Genomic DNA, 21,171 nt, shown 5'->3' on the forward strand with positions numbered 1-21,171 from the left:
AAGTAAGACCTATACATTATGCACAAAAAAACCTTTGAATATTATCTAAAGGCAGTGGAGAACCAGGAATTTAACCTATGAGATGGCACAATTAGATTTGTACTTTAGCAAGATCATTTGCTGTATGGAGATATATCTGTGGGAGGAAGACTAAAAGCAGAGGCCAGTTAGAAGGCTGTTGTAATAATTCAGAAGAAACAATTGTAGCCTGAATTAAAAATAGTGGCAGTGGGAATAGAGGAGATTTAATAGATTTAACATAGATGGTAAGATACGCAGTTGGAAGGTTAGAAAGAATTCTGGTTCAGTGCCACACTCTGTTTTCTCAGTTGTAAATTAATGATAGTGATAGCATTATAGAAAATTTAGGAAAAGGTTAAATAATAAACATGAGTTCAATTTTTTGACATGCTTGTAGTATCTGTTGGATATATAAGTGAGGAGTCTTTGAATACATGTCTCAGAAGAAAATAAAGTAGCAATTGAAGAATTTGAATGCATATCATTATACAGAGAGAGTATAGCCTAAAAATAAAATGGGGCCAAGATAGAACTCCAGAGAATAATCCTGAGATTGAAAAAGATGGCAAGGGAAGAGGGGCCCTTAGAATAGACCAGGGTTTAGCCAAAGGATTGAGAATAAAAACATGGAGAAGGTAATGAATCCAGGGAAAACAACCCTTTCAAGAAGGAGGGAGTGGATAACAGTGAATAATACTGTGGAGAAGTCAGTAAGATATGAACTTCAAAAAGTCCCCCAAATTTAGCATTATGATCATTTTGATGTGCACAGTTCCAGTGAAAGGGTGTTGGAAGAAAGCCATAATGCAGACGGCAAGTAAGTCAACAGAGACTAATCTTTGTCTTCAAGAAGCTCATCTGATTACGGAAGGAGAGAGAGAAGAGTCACTGGAGGGGAATGTAAAAAGTCAGTCTTAAGATATGCTGAAAATATAGAAGAAAAGGGACACTGATGGCAAGGGATTCTAGATTATATGGAAGGATTGGGATCTGGTGCATAGTTTAAGGTGTTGGGTTTAAGAGGAAGAGAACCTCTTCTGTTGTGACAGGACAGAAAGGTACCCTTACACATACATATATCACCACATACAAGAAGACTGCTCACTCACGTTCAGAATGGGGCCTGAAGTAAAATGGTTGCAATTGCAAAAGAAAGAAGGAACCAGATTAGTAGATTACCCAGGAGGTGGACTAGTTCTTATATCTGATTAGATATTTGTACTTAAAGAATAAGTAGCCAATATTGACTACAGACTGACTAATCTGAGTTACTTCGGAATCCAGGAGGAAAAAAACATACTTTAGTAGGATGATGATGGTAAAGACAAGTTGTGATTTTGAAGTTCAGGTGGAAATATGAGATACAAGAACAGGAATAAGATAGAGGTTGGTGATACCTAGTCCTCTCAGCTGTTAGCTCCATGAGATAAGAAACTATGCCAATCAGGCTGACGGTTATCAGAAGCTAGCACAGTGCCAGATACAGAGTGGGAACTGACTCCTAGGTACTTGTAAAACTGGGAGCACCAACATCTAAAGGAATCTAAAAAGGATCCTGAAGGGAGGGAATACTTGATTTCTGGTGTCCCAAAGGCCTGAAGAAAAAAAAGAGTTGTAAGACAAAGGAAGTGGTCTGGAATCCAGCAGTGAGGTCAGTGAAATTATGGAATGAATATAACTGTAGATAAGCCAATTTCAGGCCATCTTACAATATCTCGTAGTGATATTATTTGTGATAAACAAAATATTGGAAGAGTGTCCAATTTGTCCCTGAAATCCTCTTATATCTCATGTAGTTTATAGAATTGGGAAATACCTATAAATTATGAAAGGAAAGTAGCCTATAGTTTAGAAGATTTGGGGCAAATATATAAATTTGTATGCCTACTAAAAAAGAAAATTGCCCCTTTTGAAAATAGAGTGGAAACTAAAATCAACCAATTGTCAGGGGAAAATATTTGCACCAGTGATAACAGAAAAATAATTATAGTCAAAAACAAAAAAGGAAACTAGAATCCAGTAGATAATTGAATGAAACAAAAAAATATTTTACAATGTACAAACTAAAATTATTAAATAATTATAATGTTCCATTTCACTAGCAAAGATATATAAGTTAAGACCATAATTAGTATTGTTATCAAATTATCAGCAGTTTAAAAATATTTGCTCTCTTACTGTTGACCAGGGACTCAATAAAATAAGCAATCTCATAAAGTATGTTATTGGTGAGACCTTTTAAAACCATTTGACAATATAGATTACATCAAATTCTTCAAAATATTTATACTATTTTTTCATTTTTAATTCCATCTTTTAAAATGGATTATTTATGCAGACAACAAACATATGAAAAAAAGCTCATCATCACTGGTCATTAGAGAAATGCAAATCAAAACCACAATGAGATACCATCTCATGCCAGTTAGAATGGCAGTCACTAAAAAATCAGGAAACAACAGATCGTGGAGAGGATGTGGAGAAACAGGAACATTTTTACACTGTTGGTGGGAGTATAAATTAGTTTAACCATTGTGGAAGACAGTGTGGCAATTCCTCAAGGATCTAGAACCAGAAATGCCATTTGACCCATTAATCCCATTAGTGGGTTATATACCCAAAGGATTATACATCATTCTGCTATAAAGACACATCCACACGTATGTTTATTGCAGCACTATTCACAATAGCAAAGACTGATATCAACCCAAATGCCCATCAATGATATACTGGATAGAGAAAATGTACACATATACACCATGGAATACTATGCAGCCATCAAAAAGGATGAGTTCATGTCCTTTGCAGGGACATGGATGAAGCTAGAAACCATCATTCTCAGCAAACTAACACAGGAACAGAAAACCAAACACCACATGTTCTCTCTCATAATTGGTAGTTGAACAATGAGAACATATGGACAAACGGAGGCGAACATCACACAGTGGGGCATGTTGAGGGGTGGGGGTTTAGGGGAGGGATAGCATTAGGAGAAATACCTAATGTTGATGATGAGCTGATGGGTGCAGTAAACCACCATGGCACGTGTATATTTATGTAACAAACCTGCACATTCTGTACATGTATCTCAGAACTTAAAGTAAAATTTAAAAAGAGATAATTAAAAACCTATTATATAGTAAGTTGGTAGATCATAGTATAAAACCATGTAAACTATGTTTGAGTTTTCTATTACACATAATATATTTATTATAATACTAACTGAAAAATAGGATATGAAGAATACATATAATTACAGTCAGCCTCTCATATCCATGGGTTCTGCATCTGTAGGTTCAACCAACTGCAGATAAAAAAATTGTTTTAAATGCACTTATACTGAACATGTACAGATTTTTTCTTTCATTATTTCCTAAGAAAATCAGTATGATAGTTTATATTGTATTGGGTATTATGAGTAATCTATAAATGATTTAATGTATCTAGGAGGATGTTCACAGGTTATAAGCAAATGTCATTTCATATCAGGGACTTGAGCATCCACCAATTTTTGTATTCAAAGAAGGTCCTGGAACCAATTCCTTATGGGTACTGAGGAACAACTATGTGTGTAAACTGAAGTCAAAACAAAACCAAAAAAAATGTGAAAACAGCTACAAGTAAATGCCTCTAAATATTAACCAGCAATTGTCTTGATACTGATGTTTGCAGATTGTCTTTTCTTTGACTTTTTACTTCCTAAATTTTCTGTAATGAGTATTTATTATTTTTGTAAAAAAAGTTCAAAAATGTTAAAATTACTCAAGGTTGTGTTTTGAAGTAAAAAGCACATATAAACAGTAATAACTGGAGGATAGCAAGAATCAAAAGAAGGCATTTTTCTTAGGTTAATAATATAGGGAATTGATGCAAGACCCATAGAAGTAGCAAGGAACTGTGGATAAAGGGATTAGTGTTCTGCAGGCAGAAGGATGCTTCTTCTAATACTGAAAGGAAGGAATTACTGGGCAGCCTAACTGGAAACTGGTAAGTATCCGTTAATTAATCCAGGTCACCCTTATTCTTCCTACACAAGTTGCTAAATAAAGGACTTCTGCAAGCTTCCAAGAATAAATGTTACTTTCTCTTCCTCAGTAACAGGAGTAATTCTGAAATGATTTTGCTGAGACAGAACCACTTCCTCTAACATTTGAATTGCAGTATTTTCAAGTACATCCAGCCAATTTCACCACTATGCTTGTTCTGTTTCTTACACTGAGCTCATGCCAATCTACCAATTTATGCCTTGGGGTTAAAATGGTTAATAAGAATTGGATCCTTGTGATGAAACCTCTCCTTTTTACTCAGGAATTGTTGTTTAGAACTTTGGCTGAGTTCTGATGTAAAACCACTTAGAGTTTATGAAGTGTTATTGTAGAATTGAGAAAAGCTTTCCAAAATGAGTACTTTAAAAAGTGACCATTGCAAGTATATGCCACTATTTTTAAGAACGGTAAGACTGAGATTATTTACGTTTTAACTAAAAGTTTACTTATTGCAAAAGGATTCTCTCCACATCAGGAGTAGGTGAGTTTCAAGTCTTGGACTCAGTTGATCATCAGAGTCACTGAGTCATCACTGTTCTTTGTCACTGTGCTGTCCAACATCTGGCCTGGTCACTCCAGGAAACCAGATCAGTAGCTAGGGGTTTTGCTAGAATAGAGACCCAATGCAGTGTGTAGCAATGCCAAATCTTCCCTTTGTTTGAGTGTGTTTTATAACTTTTGTATAATTATAAGGCTATTTATGAAAATGGAGTCTGCTGATGGATTAAACGGCCAATCCCCTCATGTGAAGTAATTGTTCCTCTAATTGTAGCAACTATGGAAGAGTTGGCCTAAGTTCAGGTTTCAAGGGCTGAAGTCATTTTAGAAATATAAGGCGGCATAAGAAGCAATAGGAACTTTACTAAGTAACAGAGTTTTAGATACTCAAAGCATCCAGATTTTAAGCTTTCCAGAGACCTGGTTAAACATCTGTTTAAATCGAAAACTAGAGTCATTTCACTAATTACAACAGTAACTTTTAAGGAAGAAAGACATGTTAGATATATCATCCTCAACATATTCTGAATGACACATGCTAAGCTTATGTGTATGTGTATGTGCACGTACATGCACAGAGTATTCAAAATAGGTTTTCCACCATGCTTTATTCGTTTTCCAAACAACTTGCAAATATGTAGACTTCTTCTGTACAAACATCTATAATGAAAGAATATTCCAAAGTAATAACTTGACATTTTAAATATCAGGTTTTTAAACTACAGGATTGTTCTGAGTTGATTACTATGATTTAGGTTTTAAGAGATGTCTCCCTGTGGTGTACTTTCAATCAAGTTTATGAAGCCAACAAGCTCCATATCAAAAATGAAGCAGTCTAAAAGATCAAGTCCATGGAGGAAGGCTTTAAAACTAGTCTTCAGTGTAACTCTGGAATGCATTAAATACTATAGTAGCTTACACAGAGCAAGCTCAGTTTTATGTAAATGAAAATTCAGGTTCAAATACACTCAATATAATTTGTAAATTCTCCATATGTATAAGAGTGGTATAAGAACAATTAGACTTTAATCCTGAAAAGACAGATAGGGAACAGATGCTTTTATATTAGAAGAATTCTACAGTCTACCAAAAAATAGCTCTCTGATTTTTCTAATTAAAAACTCAAAAACAAGCCCTATAAATGGTGATGGATTTTAAGTATGTTTTTCAAAATACATGGGTTTGAAACTTAAGCAGGAAAAATTGTTAATCTGTGACTGACATTACTTTTCTTACTGACATTACTTTTCTTACAGATTTAGCTCTCAGTTAGTCATTTTTTTCTTTCTTGTGATGAAATGTTTAGCACAGATGGAACTGGTTGGCCGAAGTTTGATCTCTTTAAATAACAAATACACATTCCATATTTCTTTCACAGGTATAGAAGAAGACCCTATCCACAAAGATACCACTGCAAATGAAAAATTAGAAAGGAATAGAGAATATACGTACCAATGGCTTCACACACAGGTTGAGGTTCATGAAACAACTAGTTCCAGAAATATGAAATGGTGAGGTCATTTCCTCTAAATTAGATTTTTGTATTGTAAACACATCTTGAAAATTGAAACCTAGGTTAATTGTGCTAAAACAAACATGACTTTGTAGCCACAGGCCAATACACTATGTTGCCAGGTAATAAAAAGGCCTTTCATATAGAATAGATTTAATTACTCCTTCTATTTTTCACCCTGAAATGTTTGGGAACAACTCTATTCTGTAATGCTTGAAACCAACAGATGAGCCACAAAAATCATCCTACTCTATAAAGTAAAAAATGTGGTATTCATTAAATGTTTTTAGATATCACGTATATTGTAGATTGTGTTTTATTTTGCTTTATTTTTGTTATTTGTACAGTTAAAATTATGACAGTTTGACAGTTAAAATTATAATTCAACCCTGTGGCTGTCACTTTACCAGTCATGTAACTCATTTCAGTGATGCCCCAAAGCTTCAGTTTCCTCTTTCATAGAGAGATAATAATTCTAACTCATGACGTACAGGTGAGCTACAAGGTTGAAGTTATCAAATGTTTATATTCCCTAGCAACAAGGTACCTTAAATCTAAAAGCTGCTTAGTTAATTTTTGTTATATTAATGTATGTGCCATTTTGCTAGGGCTGCCATAACAAAATACCAGATTGGGTAGTTTAAACAAGGGAAAATTATTTTATCTCAGCTCCAGAGGCTACAAGTTCAAGATCAAGGTGTCAGCAGGTGCAGTATCTTTGGAGACCTTCTCCTTTGTTTGCAGATGGCTACTTTCTGCTGTATCCTCACATTGTCATCCCTTGGGCTGTGTTGTCTTTGTTCTAATCTTCTCTTCCTACAAGGACACTATTGATATTGGATTAAGGCACACCTATATGATCCTATCTACCTTAATTATTTCTTTCAAATTTCTAAGTACAGCCATATTTGAGGTATGAGGGGTTGGAACTTCAACATATGCATTTTAGGGGACAGAATCCAGCCCATAGCAATATGAGATAAAGCATATATATACATCCTGAACCAAAGTTTTAAGGAAATAAAAGTCCAGAGATGATATTTTTACATAGATTTTCAAGATTTTTGTTTTAGCTACATATATCCACAAAGGAATAAAAGTGTTATTATAGGCATTTATAAAAAATGTAAGCCAATATTGAATATAAATATAAAGACAATTTTAGAAATATTTTCAGGCATAGTGGGTAGTAACTGTTTCACATGAGTATCAAACAAACAAAAACCTATAATTATTACAGTTAAAACTTAGTTTAACAGCAAGTCAAAATAGGTTTAAAACAAATTTCTTTTAATAATATATATAAATGTAACTTTAATATGTGATCAGTTTTATCTAATTCTTTTAAAAATATGAAAAATCATATAAAAATAAAAATAAAACGTTATGATCTGAATTATGTCAGATTTTAATGTGAGCAGAAAAGTAGGAACAAAGACGTCAATATTTGAGAATTTTTATCTTACTAAGTATTCAAATTAATGTAAGCACAATTTATTTTATGTTGTTATTAATCAATTGAATTAATAGGGTAGTATCTTCATCTGTTTTGTGTTGCTATAATAGAATAGCTCAGACTGGGTAACTTATAAAGAAAAGAGGTTTAGTTAGCTCATGGTTCTGCAGGTTGAGTTGTTCAAGGAACATGGCACCAGAAACTGCTTGGTGTCTGATGCCGGGTCACAACATGGTGGAAGGTCAATGAGGAAGTAGACTCATATGAAGGGGCAAAACCCACGGTGTATACTGTCTTTTCAACAACTCATTCTCATGGCAACTGATTCAGTCCTGCCAGAACTAATTCAGGCTAACAAGAACAAGAACTCACTCACTGCAAGAATAGCATCAAGGCATTCATGAGAGGTAACCACCCTCATGACCCAAACACCTCTTCACTAGTTTCCAGCACCCAACGTTGCTACATTGGGGATCAAATTTCAACATGGGTTTTGGTGAGACTACATCCAAACCATAAGAGAAAGCATCCTTAGAACTATAAACAAACATGTAATAATAGAATCCATAACTTACTATTTCTATTAACCAGATATAAGAGGTCTTGTTCAGAAAATTAAAAACATTAGAACAGATGTAGTGTAAACAAAAATGTAAGAAAAATGTTTCAGGATGACATTTTGATATACTTAAATATTTAACAGTAATCCTTACTCATTAATAAGTTATATATAAAATTTTAAACAATAAGCAATTGTTAATAAACTTTATCCTTTGAAAATATAATACATTAAATAGGTAGTCATATTTTAAGAAAAAAATGTTTTTCAAAGACAAGAGTTCTTGAAAAGCCAAATATTGTTCTAGTTTTAAACAGTATTTTATTTTAAATATTAGTATAATTCATTAAACACACTAGAGCTATTTTAAAAGTAGGAAGCTTTATTTTTTTGAAAAGACAACTAAAAAATATAAGCAAATAACAAATAAAATGTTTAAATTTTCTATAATTTGTTAACCATCATTAGTAGTACTAATCAATTGTGGCTCTTTGCATGTGTTTATGTTTGACAAAGAAGGGTGGTATTGAAGTGTTATTTAGAAATTGAAATTTTATCTCAAATTGATTTTTTTTTTAGTTAGGGAAAGATGTACATTTGTACTTATTTTTGCTTGTAACATAATTTAAGAAAACTGTTATTTCCATTTTATAAATAATTTCTCTCAAGCTTTTTAGTTGGGCATTTCTTTTATATGCTTCCTCTACATTTACATTATAAAATACTTTCTGTTTTTGTCACTATGCAGCAATCACTTTTTGCCTGAGTTAGATCCAGATGTACTTAATGGTGGAAGAGTTCAACTTGTGGTAAGAAATGTGCTTAAAGTTACAGAAAAATGTTGTAGACACTAGTTCTCAAATAAATGCACTTTAAAATATGTTTATAATTAAATTTTGAAAATATCACAACTGTATCTATTTGGGATAATATCAAAATACCATATGTTAAAATAATAACATCTTTTCTTGTAATATAATTTAAAATGTGACATTGCTTAAAAATGTTAATTTTTGTGACAGATGTAAAAATATTAGTATCCTACAACTTTAAAATAAAATTACTCTGGATGGAAAATTGAAACTTTTTTTCTTAGATATTTTAGAAGAGTAGAATTTGCAGGCTATAACTGGAGGAAATACCAAAGCACCCTCATTACTCAGAAAATCCAACCATATAAAAAATTAACAAATAATTGTGAGCTCAACAATTCTATGTAATAAAGTGTAAAATATTGGAGCCTTTGGTAAAACCAGGTTTTAAACATAATGATCAGAATAAAGACTCTATGCTGTATAACTGTAAGTGCATTGCTAAATTCAATTGCACTATATGCTACTAGAAGGAAGACTAGGTAAATAGAGGAGAATGGTCAATTTGGAGTCCAGGAAAACTGATCACATAAATAAGAATTTTTCAGTGCGTTTCTAGAAATTTCCAGAGAATAGAGTATTCTGACCAGTGACAGAAGTGTGTGGCCTTTTTGGTAGGTGAAAATGATTGCATCAGGTAACCCTAAGTTTACAACCAATCATTACCCCTTGCTCAGATTCTGCATTCACCAAAAAATTTATATATTTAGCTTGACTATAGAATTTTATATGAAAAGATCATGTGCTATTTGAATAAAATGAGTATTATGATTTCCAGACCAGTTATATTCATCATTTTTATGAACAACTCATGCCAGGAGTTTTCCTGAAAGAGAAGCAAAATTAAGGTAGTCGCTAGCTAAAGTGCGTGTGTTTTGGAAAATATTTATGGAATCTATGCACAGATTTGAGATAACCACTCAGCAAATATCTTCTTGCATTTTAATAGAGACCTCTCTAAGAAAGTGGCCTGTAGATTATCCAAGGAAAATTGCTAATTTAGGCCATTATAACACTTTGGCACAGATTGGTCAGTGGCCACTTTTGAGCAAGAATTGAGATATAAATCTGTAAAGGAATGCCAGGATAAAGAAATGATATAATATTGTGGTCAAGCATGCTGCCTTAGGCCTGTAATCTCAGCACTTTCCGAGCCTGAGGCAGACAGATTTCTTGAGCCCAAGAGTTCAAGACCAGTCTGGGTAACATGGCAAAACCCCATCTCTACCCCTAAAAATTAAAAAAAATAAATTTAGCTGAGCATGGGGGTGCACATCTGTAGCCCCAGCTACTTGGAAGGCTTAGGTGGGAAGATCATTTGAGCCCAGAAGATGGAAGTTGCAGGGAGTTGAGACTGTACAACTGTACTCCAGAGTGGATATCAGAGTGAGACTCTCTTTCAAAAAAACAAAACAGTTATAGTATTTAATTTTTCCACATTTAAAAATGAATGAAAACTGATTGGATAGATTACTGATCATAATAGGTCTATGAGATTAATGCAAGGATATTAATCCTCTTTCCATACTCCTCTATCTTCCACTATATAAAAATAAATAATATACATTACAATGATACATATTTTTTTCACATTGAAGTGATCCAACTGAACACAAAAAGAAGGTAAATCGTACTGGAATAGAAATATCCAGATGTCTCTTTTTAAATGAGTGGATGCAGGGAAAGGCATCAGTGGCTTTTATCAAAGGATACAGAGCTGACTAAAGGACCAGAGTAGAAATCTAGAAGAGTACTGGGGAATGAAAACATCCCACCTGCCCACTTGTGCCAGGGAACTGGAGGCAGATAATTACACAATTGGTACAAGGCTATACTAAGAGGAAAACGAAAAGGAAAAACAGAAAGAAAAAAGCACTGCAACTGTTACTAGTATAAGATTCTTAAAAATGTAATAATAACACGCACAATAAAAGGACAGAAAATTTGAAACAAAAGTTATCAAATCTTGAGAAAGGACAGATGGGTATGCAAGCAAACCAATTATAAACTCTGGAAATAAAACATTTTATTTATATACACTCTAGACTGGACACTATAAACGATAAATTTAGTAAACCAGAAGATTATCTACAAAGAATAATTAGATTGACAGCTAACTTCATATCAGAAGCAATGAATGCCAAAAGACAATGGATTTTATTTCTTAATAATAGGGATGAGTATCATCCACAATACTCTTTAGTAGCCTTCAATAGTAAGTCAAGAATAAGGCATAATCAAACGTTTAAATTCTGGATATTGAGGAAGCTAGTAAATAACATTTCTGTCTTTCAAGGAAGAGCAAAGCATATTGCCTGACAGGAATTAGAAAAACAGAAACAAAGTACATTTTCTTTACATCCAAAAATATATCAGAAGTCATGTCAAATATATAGACAAGTTTATACTTAATTGACTAAATGAATCCCCCCAAACCCCAGAATTTTCCTGCAGAAGACAGAATTATAATTCAGGTTTCCCAGGAAACATACTCTGATAGTTTTATGTTTGAATGCAGAGAGTTTATTCAGGAGAGCTTTCCAAAACAACTCCTGTGAGAGATGAAAGAAGCAGAAATGAACAGAGGGAAATGGTGCCCTTCAAGAGGTGCATCAGAGAAAGTGAGGTCTGAAGACAGGGAAGACCCTTTTGGGTTGTCCTAGCTTGAGACAAGAGGACCAGGCTTTAATGTTCCTGTTATCTCCTCAGGAGAAGGTGTGACTTTGATAAGGCAGTTCTCTTCAGCGAAGGACAATTTCCAGAGAGGGATTTGGCTGAGACCCATCAGGCTGCAGTTTTCTCAGTGACTATCTCTGACTCAGTTGTTAAACATGATCTAGGTAGGGTATGATAATAGCGAGGCAAGTTTAGTATTCATGAGTGCAACAACTTAGTCAAGAAAATGTGTCAATTGTACCCAAATAAATCTACAAATTAGAAGAAATCTCATCTAATATTACAATGATTGTTGCAAGCCTGATGAAAATGTGTATTGAGGATTAAAAACCCAAGAATATGAGTGTCAACTCTGAAAAAGAAGAGCAAGTTGTGTCACAAGACATAAAGGCTTAGTAAAAAGGTAAAGCAAACTTTATGGTTCCGGCACAGGAATGGATGAATAGACCAATGGAAATGAATAGCAAGGGCAGGAATAGATATATGACTGTACTATAAAGATTGGAAGCTGAGATTGTTTACTAAATGGCATTGAAAACGTACAGGGGTATGCATGCACACCTTTTACAACAGTGGGCAGGATTCAGAAGGTTCAAAGATCCAATTATGAAAGGTAAAGCTGTAAAACAGGTAAAACAAGGAATAATAGCTTTGCAACTTAGCAGTTAAAATACATTTTTAGAAAGGTATGAATAGTGCAAACGATATGGCAAAAAATCAGATGATCGTGTTAAATAAAATATCTCTTTGTATTAAGGATTTAATAGAAAAAGTTAACAGGTATATGACTACTGTTTTCAGTGTCTCATTTAACAGAGCTTAATATCTAAATATAAAAAGATCTCTTTCAGGTAACCCAATGAATACATTAGAAAAATAATATAAATTGGTAGTTCACAGGGATGATGCCTAAATGGGCAAGTATATGTGAAGAGATGCTCGGTTTCCAGATGAGAGGGATGAAAATGAAAATTAAGATGTCTTATGACTATACTAATCAAATGGCACAAATTGGAAAACTGGATATTGCAAAGGGATGTCACCAATGTGAAAATCCTTGTGTACAGTTGGTGAAAGTAGAAGCTGGTAGTCATTCTGGAAAGAAACTTGTCAGTGTTTATTAAAGTAGGTATTTGAATACCCTATTAGTCTGCAAGCCCATTCTTGGAGGAAAAAAAGATACATATTTTTGGATACATATATATATTTGGATATACATATTTCTGGATATATATATGGATGTCCATATATGTATGTATATATCTCCCAGATTATTTTTACATACAGCCACCAAAGAATATTTACCAAAAAGTGTGTTGCTGTATTATTTATACACATTTAGAGGCAACTTAAGTACTCTTTAATTAAAGAAATGAATAATCGGTTGGATATACATTATGAAACACAATACAGCAGGCAAGAGGAATAAATTAAAACCATGCAGAAAATAGATAGATTTAAATTACATATTATTGTGTTTAAAAATTAATGACCATAATTTTAGTACCAATTTATTTGTTTTCCTAATTGTTTCTGCTTTGGGCTATCATATAGTATAGGCCAGTCCTTCTGAAGAAAAACGTTTTTATAAAACCAGGATAAAATTAATCAAACAACTATTGTATAAGTTGAAAAACAGACAGCACAGGACTATGATCCCTGAGATAAAAGTGTGGAACCTGAGTTCCACAGTCAATTCAGGTAACAGCTTGAAAACACTTTCTGGACTACAGCAGAGGGAAGGGAAGCCTAAAGAGAGCTCAGTAATTTCACTGAGTTGAAAAGAGAGAAAGGAGTGTACAGAGTTGCTGAGATAAATGGTATTTACAGGGTAAAATACTAGAGAAAGTGTTGCAAAAATTGGTATAGTGGTTTCCTTAAGTCTTTGGCCAAATACTAAGCTCTGTGTATAGTGCACTATGTGACTCATTGATGTCCAGAAGGGAACAGCTACTGGGAATATCTGAACTGAAAAGAGACTCTAGAGGTCCAGAAGGGAACAGCTACTGGGAATATCTGAACGGGAAAGAGACTCTAGAGACCAACCCAAACCGGGAAACATTGGAGTTCTGACCTGCTACAGTGGAGAACGTCCCAGACATTTAGTTAAGACCATGTAAAGTTAAACTTTAGGAAGGGGTGACTCTAGCCGTGGATTAAAATCTCTTCTAGATCCACAATCGTAAAACATAAATGTAAGCCTCAAAAAGACCAAGTTAATCAACAAATCAACTGCCTGCTAGAATAAAAGCTGCCTCTGTTAGAATAAAAGCTAACAGAGTTTCAAGGATGCTCACAAAATCTACAGATTCAGCAAATAAAATTACAGTGTCCAGTGTGGAGTAAAAAATTGCTAATCCTTCAAAGCAGCAGGAAAATGAGCCTTGTAAGAAAAATCATCACTAGAACCAAATCAGGTAACCTTTTTAAGATTCTTGCCTGCAAATTATAACATCTAATAAAAATATCAGCGATTTGGCCACGCGCGGTGGCTCACGCCTGTAATCCCAGCACTTTGGGAGGCCGAGACCGGCGGATCACGAGGTTAGGAGATCGAGACCATCCTGGCTAACATGGTGAAACCCCGTCTCTACTAAAAATACAAAAAAATTAGCGGGGCGTGGTGTCAGGCGCCTGTAGTCCCAACTACGCCTGTAGTCCCAACTACTTGGGAGGCTGAGGCAGGAGAATGGCGTGAACCCGGGAGACGGAACTTGCAGTGAGCTGAGATCAAGCCACTGCACTCCAGCCTGGGCAACAGAGCGAGACTCTGTCTCAAAAATAAATAAATAAATAAATAAATAAATAAATAAATAAATAAATAAATTCAGAGATTTAAATGTTGAGGAAACAGATTGAAATCTTAATAGAGAAAATAAACTTTAAAAAATAATGAGATAGAAAATCTAGAACTTTCACCTTAATTGAAAAAATATAATGGCTGGACTTAATAAATTAGACATTGGGAAGAAAAGTGCACTCAGAAACAAAGCAAGATAAACTCTCCAAAGTGAAGCAGAGAGAGAAAAAATAACTTTAAAAAAATCAAAGCTTGAGTGCTCTGTCAGATAATAGCAAGCAAACTAATAGATATGTCGTTGACTTTCCAGAAGAGAGATTAGAGGTGAAAAAATATGTGAAAACTAATCACTGAAAATATTTAAAGTTTGATGAGAAATATGAGAAAACAGATTTAAAAAGTTTAACACAAAAATTACACCTATGCACATCATAATCAAATTGCTGAAAACCAACACAAAAGAAAAAAATTTAAAGCAGCTAAAGTATACATGATATACAGAAGACCATTTGTAAGGAGGATGGTTCACTATTGATCATAAATATTGACATCCAGAAGAAAGTGGAAGAAAAAAATGTCAACTTGCAATTCTATATCCAGTAAAAGTAGAATTCTAATTTACCACATTAACATAAAAAGGAGAAAAATCAATGTCTCAATATATGCAGAAAATGTTTACCACAAATTCAACAGATTTGTGGTAAGAATTCGTAGAAAATTAGGACTAGAAGACACTTTCTTAACTTGATACACTTAGTGGTTAAAGGCCCAATGTTTTGTACCTAATATCAGGAACAAGGCAAGAAAATCTGATTGGAAAAGAAGACCATCTGATTTTCACAGATGACATCTTATTGTACATAAAAGTTTTAAGAAATCCTCACAAACACTTTAGATGTAATAAGTGAATTTACTCAAGGACACACAATAAAGATTAATTTAAAATATGCTACATTTCTAAATATTAACAATAAACTTTAAAAATTAAATTTAAAAATTGCATTCATGACAGTGTCAAAAAATGTAAAATATTTAAAAATAAATGTTAACATTGAAATGTATAAACCCTCTACACTAATAACTGCAAAGCACTGCTTTAAAAAAGTCAGAGACATACTTATTTATAAATAAGTTGAAAAACTCAAATTGTAAGAAGTCAATTCTCCCCAAATGTTCTGTAGATTCAAAGCATTCCCAGTAAAATTTTTGGTAGAAATGTACACACTGATATTAAACTGTGTATGGAAATGGAAAGGACCTAGAATAGCAAATGCAATCTTGAAAAAAGAATAGTAGGACTCATGCTACACTGAATTCAAGACTTGCTATTAATCCCCAGTAATTGAGACTGGTATATATATATGCGTGTGTGTGTGTGTGTGTGTGTATATATATATATGTGTATATATGTGTGTGTGTATATATGTGTACATAAATATATATTTAAATATATATATTTAAATATAAAATATATATTTAAATATATATTTATGTATATATATGTCCATATATACACACACACATACACACACATATATACATACACACACATATATACACAAATATACACATATATATGTGTGTGTGTGTATATATATGTATGTGTTAAGATACAAGAATCTATCAATGGAAAGTATAGGGAGTCCAGAAAACTACCCACACTTACAAGGTCAATTAATTTTCTATAAAGTTTCAAAACAATTCAAGGGTGGGGAAGATAACCCTTTCTACACATAGTGCTGGACAACTAGATAACTGTATGAAAAAATAATCTTGACTCCTACTTCTCATTTTATGAAAAATGAATTTAAGATGAATGATAAGCCTGAATTTAAAAGTCAAAATTGTAAAACCTATTGAAGAGGCCTGGCATGGTGGCTCACACTTGTAATTTCAGCACTTTGGGAGGCCGAGGCGGGTGGATCATTTGAAGCCAGGAGTTTGGGACCAGCCTGGTCAACATGACAAAACTCCATCTCTATCAAAAATACAAAAATTAGCTGGGCATGGTGGTAAGTGCATGTAATCCCAGCTACTCAGGAGGCTGGGGCACGAGAATCCCTTGAACTGGGGAGGCGGACTTTGCATTGAGCTGAGATCACACACTGCAATGCAGCCTGGGCAACAGAGCCAGACCCTGTCTCCAAAAAAATAAAATATAATAAAATAAATAAAAAATAAAACCTATTGAAGAAAATAGTAAGATACATCCACAAACCTGGTATAGGCAAAAAAACCTAAACTATAAAACATATAAATCAATTCTAGTTCATATTTAAAAACAGCCCTTAGGAAAACAGAATTCAGAAAATAAAAAGAAATGAAAAGTCAAACCACATAATCAGAGAAACATTCATATTCCCTTTCTTTCTGTCAAAAGTAAGTGAAAAGTTGTTCACTTAGAGAAATAACCAATACCACTCTATACCTATTAGAGTGGTTAAAATAAAAAATACTGAAATTATCAAATGTTGGCAAGTATGCAGAGCAACTATATCTCTCATACATTGCTGGTGAAAATGGTACAGCCACTGGAGAAAAAATCTTTATAAGCTTTAAAAGCTTGTAAAGACTCTGGTACCTTCAGAAGCTTTATAAGCTTTTATAAAGTTAAATATACACTTAACATGTGACCTAATTATTATCCTTCTAAGCATTTTTCCTAGAGAAGTGAACTTTCATTCAAACAAAAAACTGTACATAAATTTTTATAGCAGTGTTATTCATAATAGCCAAAACTTACCACAACCCAAATCTCATTGAATGGGTAAAAGAATAAAGAAATGATGGTACATACATACAATGGATATACAACACACAACTAAAAAGCAATAAACAAGAATGGCATATACAAATATTTCCATAGACCTCAAGAACATTATGTTGAGTTAAAAAGGGCTCATCTCAAAAGATTACATGGTATATTATTTCATTAATATAACATCCTTAAAATCACATAATTATAGTAATAGAGAACATGTGATTAGTTGCCATGTGTAGGTTGGAAAAAGGATATGACTATAAAGGAGAACAAGATAGTTTCTTTGGGAAGATGGAACAGATTCATGTCCTGATTGTGATGATAGTTGAATCTATACATATTAATATAATACATAATCTATACATGTATGTATGCATAATTTATACATATAAAATGTCATAGAAGTGCAAACAAGAAAACATTAGTGCATGTAGAAGCTAGTGAAATCCTAATAAGGTCGATAGTTTAGTAATAGTATTGATACAGTGTCTGTTTTCTGGTTTTGTTGATCATGATTTGATAATGTGAAATGTTGTCATTGAGGCATGCTGGGTGTAGGGTGCATAGGGAAGTCAGTGCTATTTTTTGTAACTTCTATGGCAGTTATTTTTTTAAACTTCTATGGGAGTTGAACTTCATGTTTAAGGTCTTTGCACTTTACAGCATGTACATTATTTCTTTTAAACATTTAAAGTGCCTTCCCTACCCACATACGTTATATAACAAGACATCTGCCTTATTACATAAGAAAAGGATTTTGTGAAAAGATGATGTATTATGAATTTAGGAATATGCATAATTCATTTTCTTTACATGAAATTAAAAAGCTTTAAAAATCACTCAGATGTCTAGATATATTACAAATAATTATGTGGTATATTTATGGTATAATCATAATTTTGCCATAATTTGCAAATTATTCTAACAGTTAAAATAAATGAACTAAATCTAGATCTCACATATATAATGTACAGTGAAAACAGCAAGCGGCAGAAAAATGTATCATTTATGTTAATTTTGAAATAATAGTCTAAAATGTTTAGTACATATGTAGAAAATCAAAGTAGCATGTAAGGGGACTTCATCGTTATAAAACTTGCTTTCTCTCTTTAAAGAAATATCTGGGTAATAAGTACATATTCATTTGTTTTTATGTGTGCTGTTTTGTATATCTTCACTTCCAAAAAGAAAATACTTTTAGAATTAATAATTAATACAATCTTGTTTATGAAAAAGTGTAGAAGAGGAGGAAATCCGTATTGTTTAATATATGAGAAAGAATTTCTTTTTAAATTAAGTTGCCAAAGTTGAAGGTGAATCAGAATCCAAATGCTTGGAAAGTCCCGTCCCAAAATGTACATCCCTCATTTCATTGTGAAAATATAGGGTGGGGGTGGGGAGAGCGGCAATTACAAACCTTGTAGGTAGGGAGATAAAAGAGATCTGTTCCAAAAACAAAGACCTAAAAGAATTTTGCAAAATTACCGTCTAATAAGTATTTCCCATTATGTTGTATGTGAGAAAATTCTTATCTGACATTAACTTGAGATTGTTTATTATAACCATAGAAAATATTGCAGTATTTTAGAATCCAACATACATTTTTATAGAATGACTGTCAAATGTGTGATCAGTTATCTTCAGGTTTTTTAAGTTGGCCCTCCATGTCTGTCAACCAACTCTGAACTGAAAATATTCAAACAAACAAAAAATAACAATATAACGATAAAAATAATGCAAACAAAGAAGCAACACAATATAACAACTCTTTTATAGTATTTACATTTAATTAGGTATTAGAAGTAATCTAGAGATTATTTAAACTATAAGGGAGAATATGCATAGGTTATATGCGAATCCATTTTATATAAGGGACTTGAGCATCCATGGATTTTGTTATCTGTGGAAATCCTGGAACAAAGCCCCACAAGTACTGAGGGATGACTGTATATACAATTTACATGACATTGAAAATAATCTGCATCTTCTTTACCATTTCTCTATTTTTTTAACGTTAAGCAGAGAATGATGTTTAGTTGGGAAGCCAATATTTTCAAAAACAAGATCTAAATATTATTGCATATGAATGGCTGTGCCAGATTTACTGAAAGATATTAACTAGCCCATTTATGAAATTTCTAGGTTTTCTTTTAAGCTGCTAAATGGCATTATTGTGAAGCCATGTGTTTCTGATAATTTTACTTCTAAAGCTGATTTCCTATATAATTGACCAAATTAGTAACTGACACTAGTTATTTTCTACTTTGGAAAAAATCATCTTTGGATGTTAATGGCTTAGATGATAATAAATTTTTTGGAAGGTGTTTATTTACAAATATTTTCTTGACTGTAGGTTTCATCTTATTCAGGGTAGAGTGGGAATTCTACTCTCTAAATAGGTGTAGTGAAATTATGTCATTACATTTAAATACATAAACCTCATTTTACAATATTAAGGCTTATAATCTTAAAGCCTCTTTAGTTTGCAGAAGGGTCCCTTATGCGGTTCACATGTTTTTTTCTTGTTATCTAAGTAGTCTCACCAAAATTGTGGTATTGCTTTCATGTTTCCCCTTAACTTTTGACTGTTTTTTGTTTTGTTTTGTTTTTGTTTTTGTTTTTTAAGGTTTACCATTGATGGAACTTTTCTAATGAAGCTATTATAATGTTAGACATGTACTCTTGTATACTGTTGAAATACATTTCAAAAGTAATGTATAGCATTTTTCATACAAATCACAAGTGTAAATTGGAAGCCAATTTATAATTTTATTTTAATGTTTTCTACCAAGGTTTTTTGACAATGTAATTATATTACTTAGCCAGTTACAGTAAGAAATGATTGACATTATACAATGGTTTATATTCTGAACTCAGCAAGAGCAATACTTGCTTACTTAAAAATAGTTTGTGAGGCAATACATATGTTAATTAGCTCAATTTAGCCATTCCACAGTGTATACATGTTTTAAAACATCGTATTGTACATGATACGTGTATGCAATTTTTGTTTGTCAATTAAGACCAAATAAATCAGGGAAAACATAAATGAATTTGGAAAAATATAAGTATATTAAATAAATAAATGTAAGTTCATATGTTTAAGAGTAGGAAGAAGGTGGGAGGGGGATGTAAAGGTGAAGGGCAAATATCTGAATTTTAAAGAGGATCATTTTTGGATTCTAGTTCCTTGAGTCTTTGTAGCTCATCATATGGAGACAGCTTTTTAACCACAGTGGTGGTTTTATGCTTTTATTTTGCTATACTTAAGTTTTCCTAACATCAAACATTAAGAACAATGCGTTTTCACAGGATTTCAAGCATGGTGTGGTTTTGGTTAAATCCCAGCTACTTTGAGGCTGCTTTGCTTTCCCTCATGGCACTTCCCCCTATTTCAGAACTGAATCCTAATATATCTTTATGTAATGATATTCAACATTATGTACAACAATGTTTTATAGGTAAGATGCAATTATTTTTGACACTTAGATTTGGTCTAAGTAATAAAAGTTCAAAGGCAATTTGAGATAAAATAGATAATTTAATTTTTATGTTCATTAAATAATGTCCTGAAACATCTACATATTTATAATTATCCCAAAATTAGACTTAAATGTAATATTTTTATATTGATAATGGTTATAATGAGAAGGTAAAGATTGTCTGTACCTTAACAGTATGCAAGTATGGGATGAAAGGCATTTCAGAGAATTTTATTGATAAGACTAATACATGTAAGTGGCAACATATAATTATTGCAAAAAATAACCCAATATGACATGTCTAACATTCAATTAAGAATTAAATAATATACTTGGCAAATAAATAATGTTAAGCTCTTTAAAGTTTCATCAGCTAACTTTGAGACTGATTTTCATCAAAATTACTGTACTAAAATGTTTTCTTTTGTTGTACAGACTCAAATAGCAATCCTCAATTTTACAATCGACTCTTATTTGCAAAAAATGC

General features: G+C 32.7%; 1 protein-coding gene across 3 annotated transcripts in view; it reads left to right on the forward strand.

Annotated features, from left to right (window-relative positions):
* LRRIQ1 (leucine rich repeats and IQ motif containing 1) overlaps positions 1 to 21,171 on the forward strand; it is a 225,631-nt gene that overhangs the window by 185,231 nt on the left and 19,229 nt on the right. For all 3 annotated transcript variants that reach the window (XM_050746645.1, XM_050746644.1, XM_050746646.1), the window contains 2 exons: positions 5,944 to 6,076; positions 8,842 to 8,902. In XM_050746645.1, the coding sequence (XP_050602602.1) occupies positions 5,944 to 6,076; positions 8,842 to 8,902 (194 nt within the window). The remainder of the gene's footprint in view (positions 1 to 5,943; positions 6,077 to 8,841; positions 8,903 to 21,171) is intronic.

The sequence above is a fragment of the Macaca thibetana genome, chromosome 11 (genome assembly GCF_024542745.1).
Source record: "Macaca thibetana thibetana isolate TM-01 chromosome 11, ASM2454274v1, whole genome shotgun sequence".
In the NCBI taxonomy this organism is placed as follows: domain Eukaryota; kingdom Metazoa; phylum Chordata; class Mammalia; order Primates; family Cercopithecidae; genus Macaca; species Macaca thibetana.